The sequence below is a fragment of the Urocitellus parryii genome, chromosome 8, assembly GCF_045843805.1.
Source record: "Urocitellus parryii isolate mUroPar1 chromosome 8, mUroPar1.hap1, whole genome shotgun sequence".
NCBI classification, from domain to species: Eukaryota; Metazoa; Chordata; class Mammalia; order Rodentia; family Sciuridae; genus Urocitellus; species Urocitellus parryii.
The window spans coordinates 86,269,739-86,288,751 of NC_135538.1; the positions used below are offsets into that span (position 1 = coordinate 86,269,739).

The 19,013-nt window shown below is 33.4% G+C and overlaps 1 protein-coding gene across 6 annotated transcripts in view; it reads right to left on the reverse strand.

Annotated features, from left to right (window-relative positions):
• Positions 1–4,349: 4,349 nt before the first annotated feature.
• Fam135a (family with sequence similarity 135 member A) overlaps positions 4,350–19,013 on the reverse strand; it is a 108,450-nt gene continuing 93,786 nt past the window's right edge. For all 6 annotated transcript variants that reach the window (XM_026391327.2, XM_077801726.1, XM_026391326.2 and 3 more), the window contains 3 exons: positions 18,272–18,382; positions 7,785–7,898; positions 4,350–5,764 (listed from right to left, as the gene is read on the reverse strand). In XM_026391327.2, the coding sequence (XP_026247112.2) occupies positions 5,559–5,764; positions 7,785–7,898; positions 18,272–18,382 (431 nt within the window). In that variant the 3' untranslated portion in view covers positions 4,350–5,558. The remainder of the gene's footprint in view (positions 5,765–7,784; positions 7,899–18,271; positions 18,383–19,013) is intronic.

Genomic DNA, 19,013 nt, shown 5'->3' on the forward strand with positions numbered 1-19,013 from the left:
GAGACTTACTAAGTTGCTGAGGCTAGTCTCAAACTTGACATCCACCTGTTTCAGCCTCCCAAGTTATAGGGATTACAGGCATAGCCACCTGTCTGGCTCTTATACATTTTTTTAAAATAAACATTTAAAGTTTTTTTTTTCAGTTTTTGTAGATGGACACAATACCTTTGTTTGTTTTTACTTTCATGTAGTGTCAGGAATTGAACCCAGTGCCTCACACATACTAGGCAAGTGCTTGACCTCTGAGCCACAACCCTGGCCCCTCTTATAAACTTTGATCTGAAAGGAGATATGGCTTGGGATAAAGATCTACAAACTTTCATGGGCAGTGGCTGGTTTAGTCAAAAGGTAAGGAACTGGGTATATAAGTGTTTTTCAGATAGTTCTTTGGAATAGGACTCCTCAAAGTTTCTTGAAAGCATGAGAACATTTGGATCCCACTGAATGTTAAAAAAAAAGGCTCCCATTGCAGAAGAGCATTTAATTAGAACAAACGATTATTTTATTTATTGATTTCTAACAAATTACACAAAAATTCAGAGTTTCTGGCTCTACATCTTACATGAGGTTGCAGGCAAGCTGTTACCTGGAGTTCTACTCTTATATGAAAGCACACTACTGGAGGATCAACTGCCAAGTTCACTCATGTGTTTATCAGAATGATATAGTTCCTTGTGGGTATTAGGACTGGAATCTTCTCTTAGTTCCTTGCTACATGGGCTTCTTCTCCAAATGTGATCTTACAATATGGCAGCTGACTTTCCAAAGAATGAATGGACTGAAGAGCAATAAAAATTCCTCAAAATGGAAGTGACAGTTTTCTTGTAGAGACATTCCACCACTTTTGCTGTATTTTCTCATTTAAAAAGGTGATTACAAAAGAGCTACCTACCACAATGACCCACTCTGTGGACATTTATTAACTTCTTTCCTCCCTCACAGCTGTGTTTGCTCAGTGACCCACTAACAAACCTGGCCATGGTGGCTAATGCAGAATCATGTACTTTTATCAGTCTTTCCCATGAGATAACTGATTAGTTAGCACCACTACTTACCAACTAAAGTGGACAACTTGACCCCTGATCACATATAAAGTAGATAGCTTGGGCAACAGGTCTGATTACAATGGAATCCTACTAACATGAATAAAGTAGCCATTTATTCTTATCGGAATAGAAAATTGTGCTGAGTTTGGGATTCTTTCCCTGACCTATCCACCTTTTATATATGCCATTCCATCTGTGGAATTACTGAATACCTTGTACTCTATACTGAATACAGCATCCTATACAACATTGTCTTTTACCAAAAAAACTATATTTCATCCTCTAGATGCTAGTCTTATAGAATGATGTACAGCCCTATTGTTTAGTTTTGGAATTATATGAGAATACTAATTTTGGGGTGCTGTCCTAAAGGATTTATCATATGCTACAAATAAGTTTAGTTCTTGGTGACATCTCTTCTGTTGACAGAATGAGTCCAAAAAGCAAAGAGGGATCAACACCTCACTCTTATGTCTTAATTACTGACCATTTATTTTGCTTTCCATTGTGGGGAGAGGAGATAATTTGCCATGTACCCTGAGTGTCCCAGCATATTATTGCCAAATGAGCCAAATTGCAAAGCTTATTTGTCTCCTAATACTGAGTACTAGTCACCTAAGTTGACCAAGGCAGTCGTAGCATTATTATCACTTAATTGCCTCTCTCCCTGAGGATAATCTGGCTTGCTTTTGGCTTTCTCAAAATCGGCTTGGTCTTTGTTCCTATATTCTTCTCCTGTAATGCAATCCACTATGTGTACAGCTGAACCTGGCTCTCTAAACCACACTGTGGGAACTGTGACTCTAGGAACTGATGCAAAAATGCCGACATCTGGCCATTACCTTGCTCTAATAAAGTTGTTTGTCTTTTACCCAATAGCCTCCTGTTAGCATCCAAGAAACTGTAGCAGGGTAACCTGTTAGCTTGTAAGCTTGATAAAATCTGAGAACTTTTACTGCTCTTGTCATCCATTTCCATGCTTTCAGGTTCTGTTGGTATAGCAGTTTTTATATCTAACGGAATGCTCCCACAGGGGATATGATAACATTTTCTGTAAATTTGAAGTTGGCTTAATTGCACTCTTCCTGAGTTTGAGCAACTGGCTTGCTTTTAGCTTATTCCTCTAGGAAAGGAGGACAGAAAATGTGATTTTGGTGCTAACTGTAGTGACTGGCTCTGATGACCATGGGGAAAAGGGAATAGGGAGGAGTATAACTAGAACTCAGGAGATCTTCTAGAATATCTTCTCACAATATCATATGTTGAAGCATCTTGTTGAATTGCAATTAAAAAAAATATTCTTTTAGTTGTAGATAGACACACAATGTCTTTATTTTTATATGGTGCTGAGGATCAACCCCAGTGTTTCACACATGCAAGGCATGTGCTTTACCGCTGAGTTACAGCCCAAGCCCCTGAATTGCAAAATTTAAACAGACTATTATAACCACATGTAGGCAAGACCACCCATATCATAGATCCTTGGGTTATTCACTACATAAAGAAATCTGATCAACTGAGGTGCTGTTTGAACTCAATAGGATAGGTGGCAGTAGTGAGAAATCATAACCACCTAGACTCATAACCAGAGAAAACTGTTTACCATATGTGTTTTTTATCAGAGAAGTTTGAGACATGAAACATGCTACTACTCATATACTACCCTGAAAATTCTAATTCAGTTGGTATGTAATGGGGCCTCACAATTTCTATCTTTACAAATGTCTTGGGTCAGTCTCACCAGAAAAGCTTTTGTTACAAAGCCCAGATCTAGCTTTATTTTCTTTCTTGGAGGCTTATACATGTTTATGCAACTAATTGCCTTGTTTTCCCCATTTTATACTATTATTGTTTATAAAGGTGATGATTAAGTCACAATTCTGTGAGTTGTAAACTATTAAGATCATTACAGAATCAGAGAATCAGAAGGGATAACACTGGGATCCTAGACATGAGGAATAGTAGTAGAATTTTAGGAGAAGCATTTTAAATGTATAAAGGTGGAGAGAATAATGCATAGATGTTGATAAACGATGGCTTATCCTTGACTTATGGTATGCTTTTATAATTGATGCTCTTACCAAACCCATTTTTTTGTGTGTGTTTGGTGAATCCTGTTGGTCTCATTTTCTACTTTGGAAACAGAAGATCAGATACACTTGTTATCTTTGATGCCTAATAGCCACTGGCACAAAACTTCAACTTGATTAGCTGGACAGTCCCACTAGGCCTTAAATGAGTGATTCAAATTAGGTATCTGAAATCCAGTTTTCAGGGGTATTGCTGCCAAAAGTACACCTAATATCCCAGCTTCTCTTAAAGTTAGAACTTGCCTATGATTTTGTTCATCTAGCTTCCTTTGGCTTCTGTTTTCCAAACCTGGTTCTTGACTTTCCATCAATTCTGTGAGTTACTTTGCTATTCTTCCAATAAATTCTTTTTTTTCCTGCTGAAGTTAATCGTATATTTTTTGTTGTTGTTTGCAACTTAGAAGCCTTATTGGTATACTTTGATGAAATCTATTCTCTAAGAGACAATCACCCATGTCAGATAATCATTTTTCCTTCTTTCAGAACCCCACCTCATGTCTTACAATCTGCATTTGGAGGACAGTATGACTTTTCCTGATAAATGAGAAACTAAACGTTATGTTTTTAAACAATGATCACTGATATTTTAAAAACTGTATTAAATAACTGTAACCAATCAACCAATAATGATCCTAAGAGTAATTTACCCCTAAGTACTATTTGTATGATTATGAATAAGTCCTTTGATATGCATATAAGTTATTTAAACTTAAAATATGCAAGATATTTCCATCTGAGGGTCAACATATATGAAGATGATAAATATGTGGTAAAAAAGGGGTAGAAAATAAATATATTTATGTTTTCCAGTTATAATGCCCTTGGTATATTACTGCCTAGTTAACTTATGAAAATTTTGAGTACTTTTAAAAAAATAAATAATTATTAAAATCAATCAAAATTCTCCTACTTGATACAAATGAAAAGTTGGCTAACAGAATAAATTTAGTGTATCTAATTATAAAGATGTGCACAGCCATGTATTGCTTCATGATGTGGGTACATTCTGTGTTATTAGGTGATTTCGTTGTATGAATAAGAGTATTTATTACAGGTGATATAGCCTTTTACCACTTCAGCTATATGACATATGCTATTGTTCACTGAAATGTAATGTACCTCACTATTATAGCTCTAATATTCTAAGAATAAGCAAATAATTACAAGTGTTTGAGTTCTTCCTCCAGATAGTCATTTATTTAATAACACCAGAGGCAATAACACGATGCTAAAAATAAACATGCATCGATTACACAATACATACTTATAAAAACCTTCTGTCCATTATAAATGGTGAATGCAAATAGACCATCCATCCACCCTTAGTGCATTATTATTTTCACAAGTAAAACAGGAAAGGAAAATAGTGAATTTAATGCTATTCAGCACCTTTAGTAAAGTCAAAAGACTCAACATCTCCATATATCAAAAAACATTTGCATCTGTATCACCAAACATGTAAAGTTAATTATTTTTCCCATTTTAACATGAATTATTTTATTTACATTACTTTTTAGATCAATAAATTTTAACAATATTTAAAAATTATTTAAATTCATAAAAGTATTTCATAAATTTCAACATTTAATTATTATATACATATGAGGAAGTCCATGAAAAAAGATAAAGAAGTGTAATCAGAAAAGTCAAGCAACATTACCAAATTTAGTAAAATTCCAACCAAATCAAGGCAGAGGGCATTCAAACATTCAAAATCTTTATATGCTGCTAACATGAACATGAAAATTTCCAGTAATAAAAATCAACATGAGAAATAATGTTAAAATTACCAGTAGAAAATATATTTTAATAGGCATGACATATGTTTAATAGCAACAGTAATGACATTATAGAAAACTTTTATAGTATTGTCATGTATGAACTACCTGGTTTGACCATATGATAAAGATATAGTACATTTCAGGACTAAAGAAGTTGATTTTGAAAAATATATTTTAGCAGCCATAATTTTATTTCCAGTTTAAACACAGTAAAATGTTAAAAGTAAAATTTATAGTTAACTAAGTAATACCCCAAACTAGAAAATTTAAAATCCCATGCTATTCTAGCAAGAATGGACTCTAATATGATGTAGTCTGATGTAAGGACTGTGAAAAGCCAATAATAAACAATCAGACATACATATGGGTTTAAAATTTCAGTGAATTACTCAGGTAGCAAAATATATGAAAAAGTAATAGAAAAGTAAAAAGATAAAATTAAAAAAATATTGCACAGCCACATTACCTAGAAAGAAAAGTTGATGTTTAAAAAGCTCTACACATGGATGATATAAATTATCTTCCATATAAAAAGGTATAAATATTTCTTAGAACTTATCAGCATCTACATTTAACTATAATACATTATTTGAATCATTGTTGAATGAGGTAACTGTAAAGTCTCTAACAATGTTTTTATCCTACTGAAAATATTTTAGGGCAGCAACAAGAAAGAATTTCTCTAAAAATATTTCTGAATCAAGAACAGCTATATGTGCAGCTCTCCCAATAAGTGAATCAGCTGTATTGGGCAATGCATTGATGACATTATATCGAACCAAATTACAATCTTTGCTTTGTAGAACTGGATGAAGCAAGTTGTGGATCATTTCTGAATAGATCTGTCCTATGGAACAAATAGAATAAAGGAAAATGTCACAAGAGCAAGTAAAAACAATTCTATGACAACTTTTACAGAATTTATAAGATTTAGATATATTATTTTCATGGAAAGCAGATAAATATTTTTTTAAAGGTTTTATTTTCTTTAACCATCCTTTTGAGGATTATTTTACAGAAAATACAAGTAATCCCATTATTTATCCAGCCACATAAAAATAACAAGTTTATTATACATTATGTTTGCCAATTTGATATTTTTAACTCAAAGGAATGAATATAACAAAGCAAATAGTTTCTTCAACATTAAGACACCTATAACTCATTAAACCATTATGAAAATAAGCTGGCCATGATAAAATGTTTTTGTACAGCAAAATAAAAAACTTTATTCTATAGCAAGTATTTTAAAAATGTCTCTATGGCATTTAGCAATTCTAAATTATTTTGAGAAAGAACAGCAATTTTCTACAGTTAGGACAATACGAGCTTTGCTCCAGCTGGGTGTGATAGTACACAAATGCAATCCCAGTAGCACGGGAGGCTGAGTCAGCAGAATTGCAAGTAGAGTCCAATGGCAGCAACTTAGTGAGTCACTAATTATGGGAACTCAAAGTGGGCTGGGGAAGTGGCTTAGTGTTACATACCCCTGGGTTCAATCCTTGGTACCAAAAAGGGGTGGGGGGGAATCAAAGCTGTGCTTCTCTCTTTTTGGCTAATTCTTAAAATGGATTCATTAAGGTCATGCTAAGCAAGAAAGATAAAGATTAGATATACAAATACATAAATGTACCAATTGCCTCATAAGGGGCAAATCATTATTTATTATTCTTATGCACTACACATCACTAATAGGTGAATGCTAACATTTCCTTAGAACCTCTAAATTTTAGAAGTAGATACTACATTTCAGAAGAAAGGTATGATAAAGTCCTGAGGAATGACAAGGAAGATTATATAGAAGTATAGTCAGAGAAAGAGGGGAGAGGTGTTTAAAAGAAAGATTAGTATCACACAAATTCATTAAAAAAAAAACTTTCTACTTCCACTTTTTTTTTAGCTTTCACAGAGTCAAGTTGGAATTGTGGTACCATGCCATTTTAAAAGTATTTACATAGGAAGAATTCCAAACATGTCTTCAATAGATTCTTCCCCAATGCAACAGAATCTCACTGTTAAAACAAAGGACATTTATCTAGTTTTATCTACCCATCTAAAGGTTAAATCTCTTCTGAATTTTTCTTTAAGTGGATTCTAGCCTTTGCTAGTAAAGTTAAAAAATAAAAGGTTATTCTATGTTGCAAGTGTACAATATTTGTTAAATAAATGGAGTATCTACTATGTGCTAGGCATCTTGCTGGGCACTGCCTCATCACAAATGTACATTAAGAGTCCCTGCCTGCAGGAGTAGTTGTTACCTGTCACAATGTGGAAATAGCAAAAGATCAAGACTTTGCAGTCAGCCTCATTCAAAAAAGAAGCTGAGAATACTGGGAGGTAGCCGAGACCTGGTAGGTAGGAGATAGGCTGTTGCTCTAAACAGTGACTTTAGATAAGTCACTTGGCATCTCTAAGCCTCACAATTATACAACAAACAGAATCCCGTCTTCTTTTAGTTCCCAATAGTTATGATTTAAATTTCTTTGTTATTTGCAAACAGCAAAAGAACACAACACACACACACACACACACACACACACACACACACACACATACACACACACACCACTATCAGTAAAAATAAGATACAGAAAAACATGTAGCTTAACCATTACACAATCATCAATCTTAATAATGAAGAGGAAAACAAAGTATGGATTATTTTTGAGATAGCAAAATGGAGAAGAATTTACACACGTGAAGAAAAGAAATTAAGAAAAATGGAGGAAGACTACCTATTAATAGCAGTAGACGGAAAATGAAGCAAAGGAAAGAGAAGGGTAAGAGAAAGTGATTATCTGAAAAATGTGGGGAAAAAGTTCATTCATAGATAAAACTTGTGAAATACTTCAAATTAACTTAATTACCTGATTGTTTGTCCTTTAAAGCCGTTTTACACATTTCAATGCGGGCAGAATGATAAGGAACATAGCGATCTTGTAAAGATCCCACCAACACAACATTTTTGAAATAATGAAGCCCTAGGAATAGAAAACAATTACAATGCAATAATTAAATTAGATTTCAAAGAACTTTTTAGTACCATATTAAGTAACCAAAAATAAATTTCTTTTCTCAGTATACTGTATATAACTTTTTTTATACCTTACGGATCTTTTCTTCAAATTTCCATATTTTTCTCTACAGAAAGCAAACTTCATTATATATATATAGTCTTTGTGTGATAGTAGAAGTGTGTGTTTGCACTGAGAGCAAGGACTGTAATGAGGTGGTAGAGGAGAAATTAATACATGAAGACTAAAGTTCTATAGGAAGTATATTATGACATTCTTACCTTCTAGAGGATATTCTTTAATATTTAGAGATATTTCCAAAGAAACAAAATTACATTCTTCCATAAAAACAAACACCCTATTTAAGATCATTTAAAGCTGACTATTTCGTCCCATTTTTATTCATGTCTATTATTATTCATATTTTGTTATTTGACTATATCAGGAGAACATATGCTTTGATTTTTCACTGATAGCAATAATGGGTTTCATGATTCATCCACAGACTTTTGTTAGATCCCTCTTCTTTTTCTTTTCTTTCTTTTTTTTTTTTTTTTAAAGTAAACTAGGTGAATTTAGAGCTTAGGACCTTGGGTTACTTTGCTGGTCAATTCATTAGATACTAAAACCATACTAATACTTGACCTCTTTAGTACCAGGGATATTTTCCTTTTGCTATTTAGCTTGGACTGGTAAATAAAATTTTATGTGACTATTAAATAATGGCAATTCATTAGAATTGGGCTGTGTATGAAATTTTATTCTGGAATGTTCTAGAGTAAAACTTTGGTACTTTACGTCTACTGAAATTTAGATTCTTAGACATAGGCCAATTGGGCACTACTGTGGATTCTGAATATAGGAGGCCTATGTAGAAGTGCTCTCTTCCCCTAGAAATCAAGGATCCTAATTTCGATAAACTGTGGACCCACACAAAGAGGCAGGTGAGCAAGTGAGACTGTATTAAACTATCTATCTATGCCCCAAATAAGGCCATCCTCCCTTTTTCTTAGTGAGATGATAATACTTTTTTCGTGTGTGTATGACAATTTGAAAAAAATCTATTCAAGAGATGTAAGTGAAATCATCAAATATCTGTAAAGGAATTAATTACATGTATTTAAGAAAAAAATTATATTTTTCCTTTTCATTGTCACATTTTATGAAACAAACTTTTGTCAATGTTTAGAAATCCATGCCTTTATCAGCATCCGTGCCACTTGTCTTAGTAGCATCCACCTATCTTCCAACTGATAGATATTACACCTTAGATAATCCAAGTCTCTCCATGTTGTAGAATTTTTTTGCATAGCTTCAAAAAACCTAATTTCCAGATCTCAACCTCCATATAAGCTCTTATCTAAAAATGACTTGTTGTTCTCCTACTTTATTAAATAAAAGTATTTTTTCAGCCAACTGCAGTTTTATTAAGGTATATGACCCCAGGGAATAAAAGTTTCTGGGGAACCAAGCAAAATATGAAGTCTTAACTTCTTTCTGATCAAAATTAAGTTTGATTTGGCTGACTTACAATAAAAAATGGCTTTGCCAGTTGGCCCTTACTCTACACATTTTGCATAAACTGAGAGTTAAATCTGTAACTCTAATGAGCTTGGCTGTGGCTTTACATTTTTATGAAAATAGTTAAAGTATACATATACACTCACACTAGAAAATATATTCTTTACAACTACTGAAATGAATAGAAAAAATTTTGAGCATCACCTGATGAGTATAAGGGGTTACATATTTTTCAAAATTCTTTTAAGGGGGAAATATGCCAAAAAATGTGAAAACTGCTGTCAACAGTTCATCATCTTCACTTGTATCCAAGCTCTTTTAGGCACTGTACTTTCTGAATGTGAGAATAACACCATTACTGAAATTTTATCCCAAGTTGCATGAAAGCAGTTATATACCACTTGTGCCACTGACTTTTTCATTTGTTTAAAAAGCATACCGTGACATTCTCCACAAAGGGACATGCCACAATATCAGGAATGCCAGTCACATCATAATCCACAGGGATAACGCTACTTGGAGCAGTATACCATATACATTGTAGCAGTCTTGTTCACCAGTGTGCATTTTGCACTTTTTAAAATGACTACCTATCCCAACCACTGTCATTTTCTATTCCCTCTTTACTCCTAGTTTATGGTTTTGCCTTCTATTTCAGTGAGAATATACTAGAACCAAAAGAGAAATTCCATATACTTCCCTCTATAGCATGTAATAACCTGTCATACCTGTATCTTCATGTTCTACTTTTCCTCTTGTTCCTACCAACAAACTGTCTATTCTTCCATCTAAAGCTAGCCTTTTAATACATATACTTGACCTCAATCTCTCTTGACTAAAGACATGACTCTAGCAGCTGTACCTTTTTTCTTTTGCATCATTTTCTCTTTTCTATGGATCATCACATCAATATATATCTCCCATCTTAAAAAAAGTATCAATTAATGAATCTGTCCTAGGACCTTGTACTCCTCTGCAATTACTAATCCAATACCTAGCACTGCTCTATAGCAAGATTCTTCAGGAATTCTGTCTGCCTTCTCTTCTTTTTCTCTATTCTTTACTGAACTCAAAGAATTCTTATATTGTGTAGAAATTGCTCTTTCAAACTCATCAATTACCTAGACATGGCTAAAAATCTAAAACTTAATTCTTAAGTCTCATCTTATTTGACCAAATCTTAATTGTCAGTAGCCTAAATCTACATTCAAAAAAACAGTGGTTTTCAGGTCAATATGTGTGTCTCAAACAAGTCAAAATAAAGTGAGAGATCATTTTGTATCAGGGATTTTTAAAGCAATTTGAATATGATAGCTCTTTTTTTCTTAGGGATAGTTTGGGTGTGGGGAACCTTACCTTGCTTTTAGGCATATATGATATTTCTCCTTTACGGAACGCACTTATCTAATTTTAATTATCTAATTATCATTTTTATATCTGACTCTGAATTTCAGGTCTGCATCTCTTGTCAAATAATTTGTCATGAAACTTTGTGTCACTACTCTTTATTTAAAAATATTTTTAATTGTAGATGGACACAATACCTTTATTATTGTATTTATTTTTATGTGGTGTAAGGATTGAACTCAGTGCCTCACACAGGTGAGGCAAGCACTTTACCAGCCCCGCATTCACTATTCTTAATACCAAATTCTACTTCTAAACTTTTGCTTGTTATCTTGACTTCTTTATTTTTATGTCTATCTTCATTCTAGTAAAATACATAATATTGATCATCTTTAATTTCTAATTCCTCTCCATCTAATAAGTCATCAATTTTGCTCGCTCCATCTATATGATGTCTTTTTCTTTCCACCTTCACTGCCAGGTTGAAAGAGTGTTCCTGAACTTATGGCGAGAAATAAACTACGCATTTGCTTGCATGACTAAGAAAGGGGGGGGGGCATTTCTTTGACTAGAATAGCCTAACTAAATCTACATATATATTTCACTTGGCTTTTTTTTTGTATCTGGGTTTGACCCCAGGGTTGCTCAACCACTGAGATACATCCCCCGCTCTTTTTATTTTGAAACAGGGTCTTGCTAACTTGCTCAGGGCCTCATTATGTTGCTAAAGCTTGCTCTGAACTTTCAATCCTTCTGCATCAGCCTCCTGAGCCTCTGGAATTGTAGGCTTCTGCCAATACACCCCAGCCCTGGCTTCGGTTTGTATAAATTGTAATCATTTCTGTAGGTTTAGCAGACAAACAATCAAGCTGCTGCTTCTGAGTCTGATCAGATTACATAAAATTAAATTTTTCCTTTTAAAACCTTTGCTTATTTTTAATGTGGGCTTGACTGCTAGTAACAAGATTGCTTTCTCCTCCTACCAAAATTACTCTCATTCTCACTACTACTAATTTTTCTCCTGAAATTTTAATTTTATTTTATACACTACTTTTAGATTACGTTTTAATTTTTGGATGTAGAATTTAACTGATTTCAATATAATATTTTAGAAAATTCCACATCTATGATAAAATTTAAACCACAAAATTTAAAAAGTGACTACATATTTGTCAGTTAAAAGTATCAGATTAAGCTTTTAAACTATAAAGAATATACCTTTCTTCAAAAGTGATCACTATTGTTGCCCTAATATTTACAGGATAAAGTCCATTCAATTTACCTAAGTAGTCTCTAACTTCAAAATCTGGATTTAAATTTCAGTGGTAATTAGGAGTTTACAAGAGATGGTTCTAGTTCAGGGGAAAGACTGGGGATCCAAAGATTTATTAGTTTAGGCTTACAATATTCTACTTTGAGAATATTATTTTATTTCAGCTCACTATGGAAACTAATGTTACTGAATATAAACAAATCAGCAGGTTCAAGAACTTTCTATGGTATGCAGTAATGGTGGGTAGATCCACAAACTGAAATCCTCAGCATTCTCATATAACTGGGCAGGGCTAAATTAGACCCCAGATGAGACCCCCCTGTTGGGAGCAATCTGTAACCCTTGGTTGGTGTATTGGCTTTCCTCACAATGGTTTCCCCCATTGTACTTTAAAATATAATAATTTGCTATGAATGCCCTGATATGAAAAAAGATGATTAAGATTAGGTTAAACTATAGTGTTCTGTATTTAAGGAAGTTATGTAAAACGTTATCAATTTCTCTCCAAATAATTAAAAACAAATATATATTTGTGCTTGGTGTCTGACACTCTAGTAGGCTCTCAAATATATGGTGACTAACCAATCAATGGGTTAGACTTTCAATGTTATTTACGTGGTCCTGAAGCTTTAGTTTCTAAAGGGTCATGAATAGATGACACATAACTGGTCCTCTCCTATCCCCCTTATTTTAATTTAAAAAAATTTTTTTTTAGTTGTAGTTGGACACAATATCTTTATTTATTTTTATGTGTGTTGAGCATCGAATCCAGTGCCTTATACATGTGAGGTGGGAGCTCTACCAATGAGCTATAGCCCCAGCCCCTGCTTCTTATTTTTAGAATTCAAGTCATTTCACTGGGTAGTTTTCTCTACTTTAAAAAGTGTCCCCCTTTACTACTTTCTCTTGCCCATCCCTATTAGACAGCTACCAGTTGTGTATATCATTCTAAACTCCTTTCTACATGTACACAAGATTTTTTTGACAGACTGTAGGCTAGGGATCAAACTCAGGGTCTTATGTATGCTATACAAGCACTCTGAGCCACACTCCCAGCCAAGTTTATTTTTAATTTTTAAGGTGTAAGTGGATTTATAGTATATATACATCCACTATTTTGTGTCTTGATTTTTTTCACTTAATCTTTAAGAACAGCTTTTCATGTTCATACAAACATAGGTACCTCTCTTTCTTTTAATGATTATTTTGGTATCTCCATGATTAAATTTCTATATCTCTTACTGATCTACTAATGGACATATAGGTCTCTCGATCTCTCTCTCTCTCTCTCACACACACACCAATGAACAGCCTTTATCTACTTGTATGGGACTTTTTAAAAATGTATTTTTAGTTGTCAATGGACCTTTATTTTATTTATTGATATGTGGTGCTGAGAATCAAACCCAGTGCCTCACACATGTTAGGCAAGCACTCTACCACTGAGCCACAACCCCAGCCCTTGTATGGGATTTTTGTAGGAAAAGTTCCTAAAGGGGAATAGCTGAGTCCATACTTAAAATTCTGATAAATGTACTCCCCACAAAAGCCATATAATTTTCCCTTACAGCATTAGCATATAAAGGTGCCTATTTCTTCACATACTCATTAGTACTGGATATCATCTTTCAAATCTTCACCAATAGGCAAAAATAATTATTATTCAAATGTACATTTTCCTCATTATTTAAAGTTAAAATAAATCTTCTGTTTATTGACTTTTTTTTTAAGTGCTTGCCTCTTTTGCCATTTTTTTCTACTGGGTTATTATGATATGTAGTAGGAACAGTAGTATACATTTAGGCATAAAAAACATCATGTCACCCTCAAATATATACTATATGAATTAATTATCCATTTGCCAGATTACATGATCATTATAACTTCTTTTTTTTTTTTTTTAAAGAGAGAGTGAGAGAGGAGAGAGAGAGGAGAGAGAGAGAGAGAGGAGAGAGAGAGAGAGAGAGAGAGAGAGAGAGAGAGAGAGAGAGAGAATTTTTAATATTTATTTTTTTTTAGTTCTCGGCGGACACATCATCTTTGTTGGTATGTGGTGCTGAGGATCGAACCCGGGCCGCACGCATGCCAGGCAGGCGCGCTACCGCTTGAGCCACATCCCCAGCCCCGATCATTATAACTTCTTTATAAATACCCCACCGATCAAATTTTATTTCTTTAGCTTACTCCATAGAAATAATAGTCATGATATTTTTCCAAATAAAATTATATTAAATATAATTTGTTTAAAAATAGCTCTTTGCAGGAATATGATATGCTACTTCAGAGAAAGAACACTCAGTCTGGGAATTAATGCCGAAGACTGAGAGCCTAGAGGGCAAAGTCTGTGTCTTTGGTCCACTGGTCTAGGTGGCTCAGTGGAAGGATACAAATCAATAACAATGAGATCAGAGGATTTCTAAGATACCTTTTCACTCTCAGATTTCACAATGATAAAATATATAAAAAATTCAGATACTGACATAAATACACTGTTGTCATAGTTGTAAATGTGACTTCAAAGACAATACTGTACCTTAAAAATTTTAAACTCAGTATCAATTATAACAGTTTTCAACAAAAATGTATTAATATTGTGCTTTTGCACAGAAAGATTTTTTTTTTAATATTAGACAAGACAAGGACCACATTAGTTAAATACACTATGGCCCTTTTTGATTCTTTTGGTTTTAATTTCTTATCTGGCAGTTGGGTAAAGCAGAGCAGAAACTCATAGTGAACCATGGCAGTCCCCAGAGTTGCAATACTGATAGGTTTTATGGAAATATTTCATCTTAGTTGAAACCCAGCTAGTAAACATAGGAACCATATATTCTAAGTTCTCTTCTCTGCCTCTACCTTGATTCCTGGTCAACTGGCCTGTGGATTAATACTTCACTCAGCCCCTGAAGTGAAGTGGCTAGTTGTTTGTTAAAAAGTCACCTTTAACTTGGAAGATTGTGACAAGATTCCCCTAACTATAGAATGAGATAATTTAACTAGAAAACTTTCCAAGTATTATGTTATTTTTCAAAATTGCAAAAGAGGTTAAAGTAAATCTTCAATATTTCCCGGGACTATATTAAAACACAATTCATGTAAAAACACCTTAATGGCAACTTTCAACTTCATTCTTTTAAAAAAAAAATTTTGTAGTTGCCTTTATTTTGTTTATTTTTATGTGGTGCTAAGGATTGAACCCAGCACCTCACACATGCTAGGTAAGTGCTCTGCCACTGAGCTTCAGCCCAAGCCCCTCATCTTCATTCTTAGTTTTCCTTCCTGATAACTTTGGCCACTCTTCTAATAAGTTTTAAAGCAATTCATATTTAGTCATTTTATGTTTATTACTCTCTAGAACTGGCTAAAGAAGTGGTTCTAAACTTGTGCTTTTGCACCCCAAGGAACATTCAGCAGTGTCTAATGACAGTTTTGGTTGTCACAACTGAGGGAAAAAGGTGTATTCTATTGACATATAGAGAGTATAGGCTGCTAAACATTCTTACAATGCACGTGATAATCCTTGATAACAAAGAACTATCCAGCCCAGAATGGTAATAGTGATAAGGCTCAGTAAACCATTTTTTAAATGGATATATTCTAAACAATATTAAATATTTCTTATTTTTACTCATTTATTTTAAATACACTTCTAAAATTTTTTTTTAATATTTATTTTTTAGTTCTCGGCAGACACAACATCTTTGTTTATATGTGGTGCTGAGGATCGAACCCGGGCCGCACGCATGCCAGGCGAGCGCGCTACCGCTTGAGCCACATCCCCAGCCCCCACTTCTAAAAATTTGTTTTCCAAAACAATGTTAGCTGTTGCTGATTCTTTCATGCACTTTGAAAAACAAAATGTTTTTTATAAATTAAAAAAAAAATGATGATTATTATTAAACAACTTTAACATTCTGGAAAAAAATTATCTTGTGCCATAGTAGCGCGGCAGGAGAATTCCTTAATTGCTGTACTTTACTTGTCAGAATTCAACAGCTGGTAAGGAGTTTCTGAATAGAATCCTTTAGGAAGATCTTAAAATAAGGATATTTTTGCTTTTGAAATTTTAACAATAAATACATTCTTATTTAGCTATTTTTGAGCCCTAATTATGGAATGTTAAAGATTGTCCATGACATCTCTCTGCTCTAATAGGATAATCCTGACTACTTCAACACTAGTGCCACCTAATCCATATATTTTACCTTCATCATCTTGCTAGATTCTTTATATTCTTCTTTCCCCTGATATTCAAAGCTGAAATTCTAATATGCCATATTTATACTGTGTAAATAATGTATATATTTTATCAGCAATTTGTAGAATGTCACTGGGTTTATTTTGGGTCAAATGTTGCTATAAAAATGTAACTAATGCTTATAATTATACTGTCTTAATCAAAAAAGATAATTTCCTTTTAAGAGTACCTTTTCTGTAAACCTGTACCAGATTTGTTGTGTTCATAAAACAAAAATGGCAATATCATATGTAATATATGATTTTTATAGAAAAGCGTATTTCTCAATGGTTTTAAGTCATACATTTTTTAGGCTTTTAAATTGCTTTCTTCATTTAAAAATAATGAACATCTTTCAATAAAGAAAAGGTATTAACTACTGATACTCTGCAGAAGAAAAGATTGTTTCAAAAGCAAGACCCACAGGAAAGACTTTCTTTAAATAAAAAAGAGAAAAAGATAAAACCTGAATTTTTTTTTAAAGATGAGAGAGAGAGAGAGAGAGAGAGAGAGAGAGAGAGAGAGAGAGAGAAAGGGAATTTTAATATTTATTTTTTAGTTATTGGCGGACACAACATCTTTGTTTTTGTATGTGGTGCTAAGGATAGAACCTGGGCTGCACGCATTCCAGGCAAGTGTGCTACTGCTTGAACCACATCCCCAGCCCCTGAATTTTTTTTATTTAGAGAATTTTAAGCTTTTTTCCAAGAGCATAGAAATGGGCTATTCAGAAGAACCTGAAGCAATAAGCAGATTAAGGAATCTGAGACTTTTTAACTTTAGCAGAATAAAATATGAAAGAGAAATGATTATTTTGTTTTAAAACATGAAAAAAGGCTATTAGTAAATTAGTTAAGTGTTCTCTTCCTTTGCTCTGTTTTCCTGATTTATGTTTTTGATGTCAATCTATAATTTCTATTTTATAGCTGCTCTTCAGGTATAGCAAATTTCTAGAAATTAATTACTCATTTCTAACAACATACTAGATAACAACAACAATAACAACAAAAAGAAAGTTCAAAAGACTTGCTTTGACCCTTCTAATAATATTATAATTTATAAGTTTTTTTGTATGTGATGCTGAGGATCAAACCCGGGCCGCACACATGCCAGGCTAGCGCGCTACCACTTGAGCCACATCCCCAGCCCTGCCTTTATTCTTGAAATCTGACTTCATCCTGAATGTTACAAAGCACCAGGAAGGATTTTGAAAGAGGACTAATAAATATTCTGATTTAATTTTTAGGAGTTAATTTTATCTCGTGAGGAAATGAGATTAGATAAAAGGGAACATATAAGAGGTAGGTAACCAGTTTAGGGCTAAAGCAATAATCTAAGTAACAGTGATAATGGTTGAACTAAGGTAGAAACAAAGAAAAGGAAGAAAAATACCCATTAGCTCCTAAGAAAGCTAAAAGTTTTAGGACTTGACAACACTGCAGATGTGTGGGGATGAATGAGAAAGAGGAATCTAAGGCAAATTCAAAGTGGTAACTTAAGAAGGAATAACTATTAATAGTTCAGTTTCTGACATTTGTTAGAAATGCTTGATAGTCCTGAAGCAGAAAGATAGAACAATATATGAAAGTTCATAAAAGGGGTTGAGGATTGGGATGGGGAACAGCTAGAAGGACAGGAGGGCTAGGACAAGAAAGGTTTTGTTAAAAAATATATAGATTAACTAAGCTGGCATTGAATTAACAATGCTACAATTTTTAGGATAATTTAAAAGTAACTATACAGTAGAGCTCATAAAAGATAAATATAATTACATGAAAAACAGAAAAACTACTCTTACCAACTACTTAGTTTCAGTTTTGAGTCTGCTATATCATTATTATGAAATTATAGTAGAATGTAACTTTTTTAATCACCAGGAAAACATGTTGATAATTTATTTGCTATAGGTTTATTTAGAAAAACTTTTCATGTTCACGTTTTCCAAACTTATTACAAACTTACCTGCTTTATTACTAAGCTTATATAAAAAAGTTTGGCGAGGGTCTGCATGATCTCGACAAGTCAGTTGCAAAAGAGAACCTGACTTTTTCCATTTCTGCATAAACCAGAGACCTAGAGAGGAATATAAGAAATATGAGTATAAAGGGAAATATATAGTAACATATGCCAGTGTTATTAATTTGAACTAAGGTAGAAGCTTATGTGAATACGTACTCACTTCAAAAATAATACCCTTCAAACTAATATTTTGTTGCTTAATAAAAATATTTGTAAAATATTTCCATTTTCTGATAACAAATATAAACATATACATGTATAGGTTAACTATGGGTTAATGATGCTTAAAGGAGAGTTTCTATCCCATTCAGTAATGAAACAGATAAATAGCATATGAAGAACAAATTTGGAGAAACAGTACCTTTAGATATATCAGATTAAGTTATAAATAGTAGAGGGAGAAAAACTGCAAACACAGCAAAATAGAAACAAATGGCTAAGCACCAAGTTTGTAGTCTATTGATTATTATCGTTAAGTTACAGTAAACTAACTAACTACAAAAGGACATTTTTTGGTACTAGAGATTGAACTCAGGGACACTCAAGTACTGAGTCACACTCCCAGCGCTATTTTGTATTTTATTTAGAAACAGGGTTATCACTGGCTCTAGAGCCTCTATGTTGCTGAGGCTGGCTTTGAACTCAAGATTTTCCTACCTCAGACTCTGGAGCTGCTGGGATTACA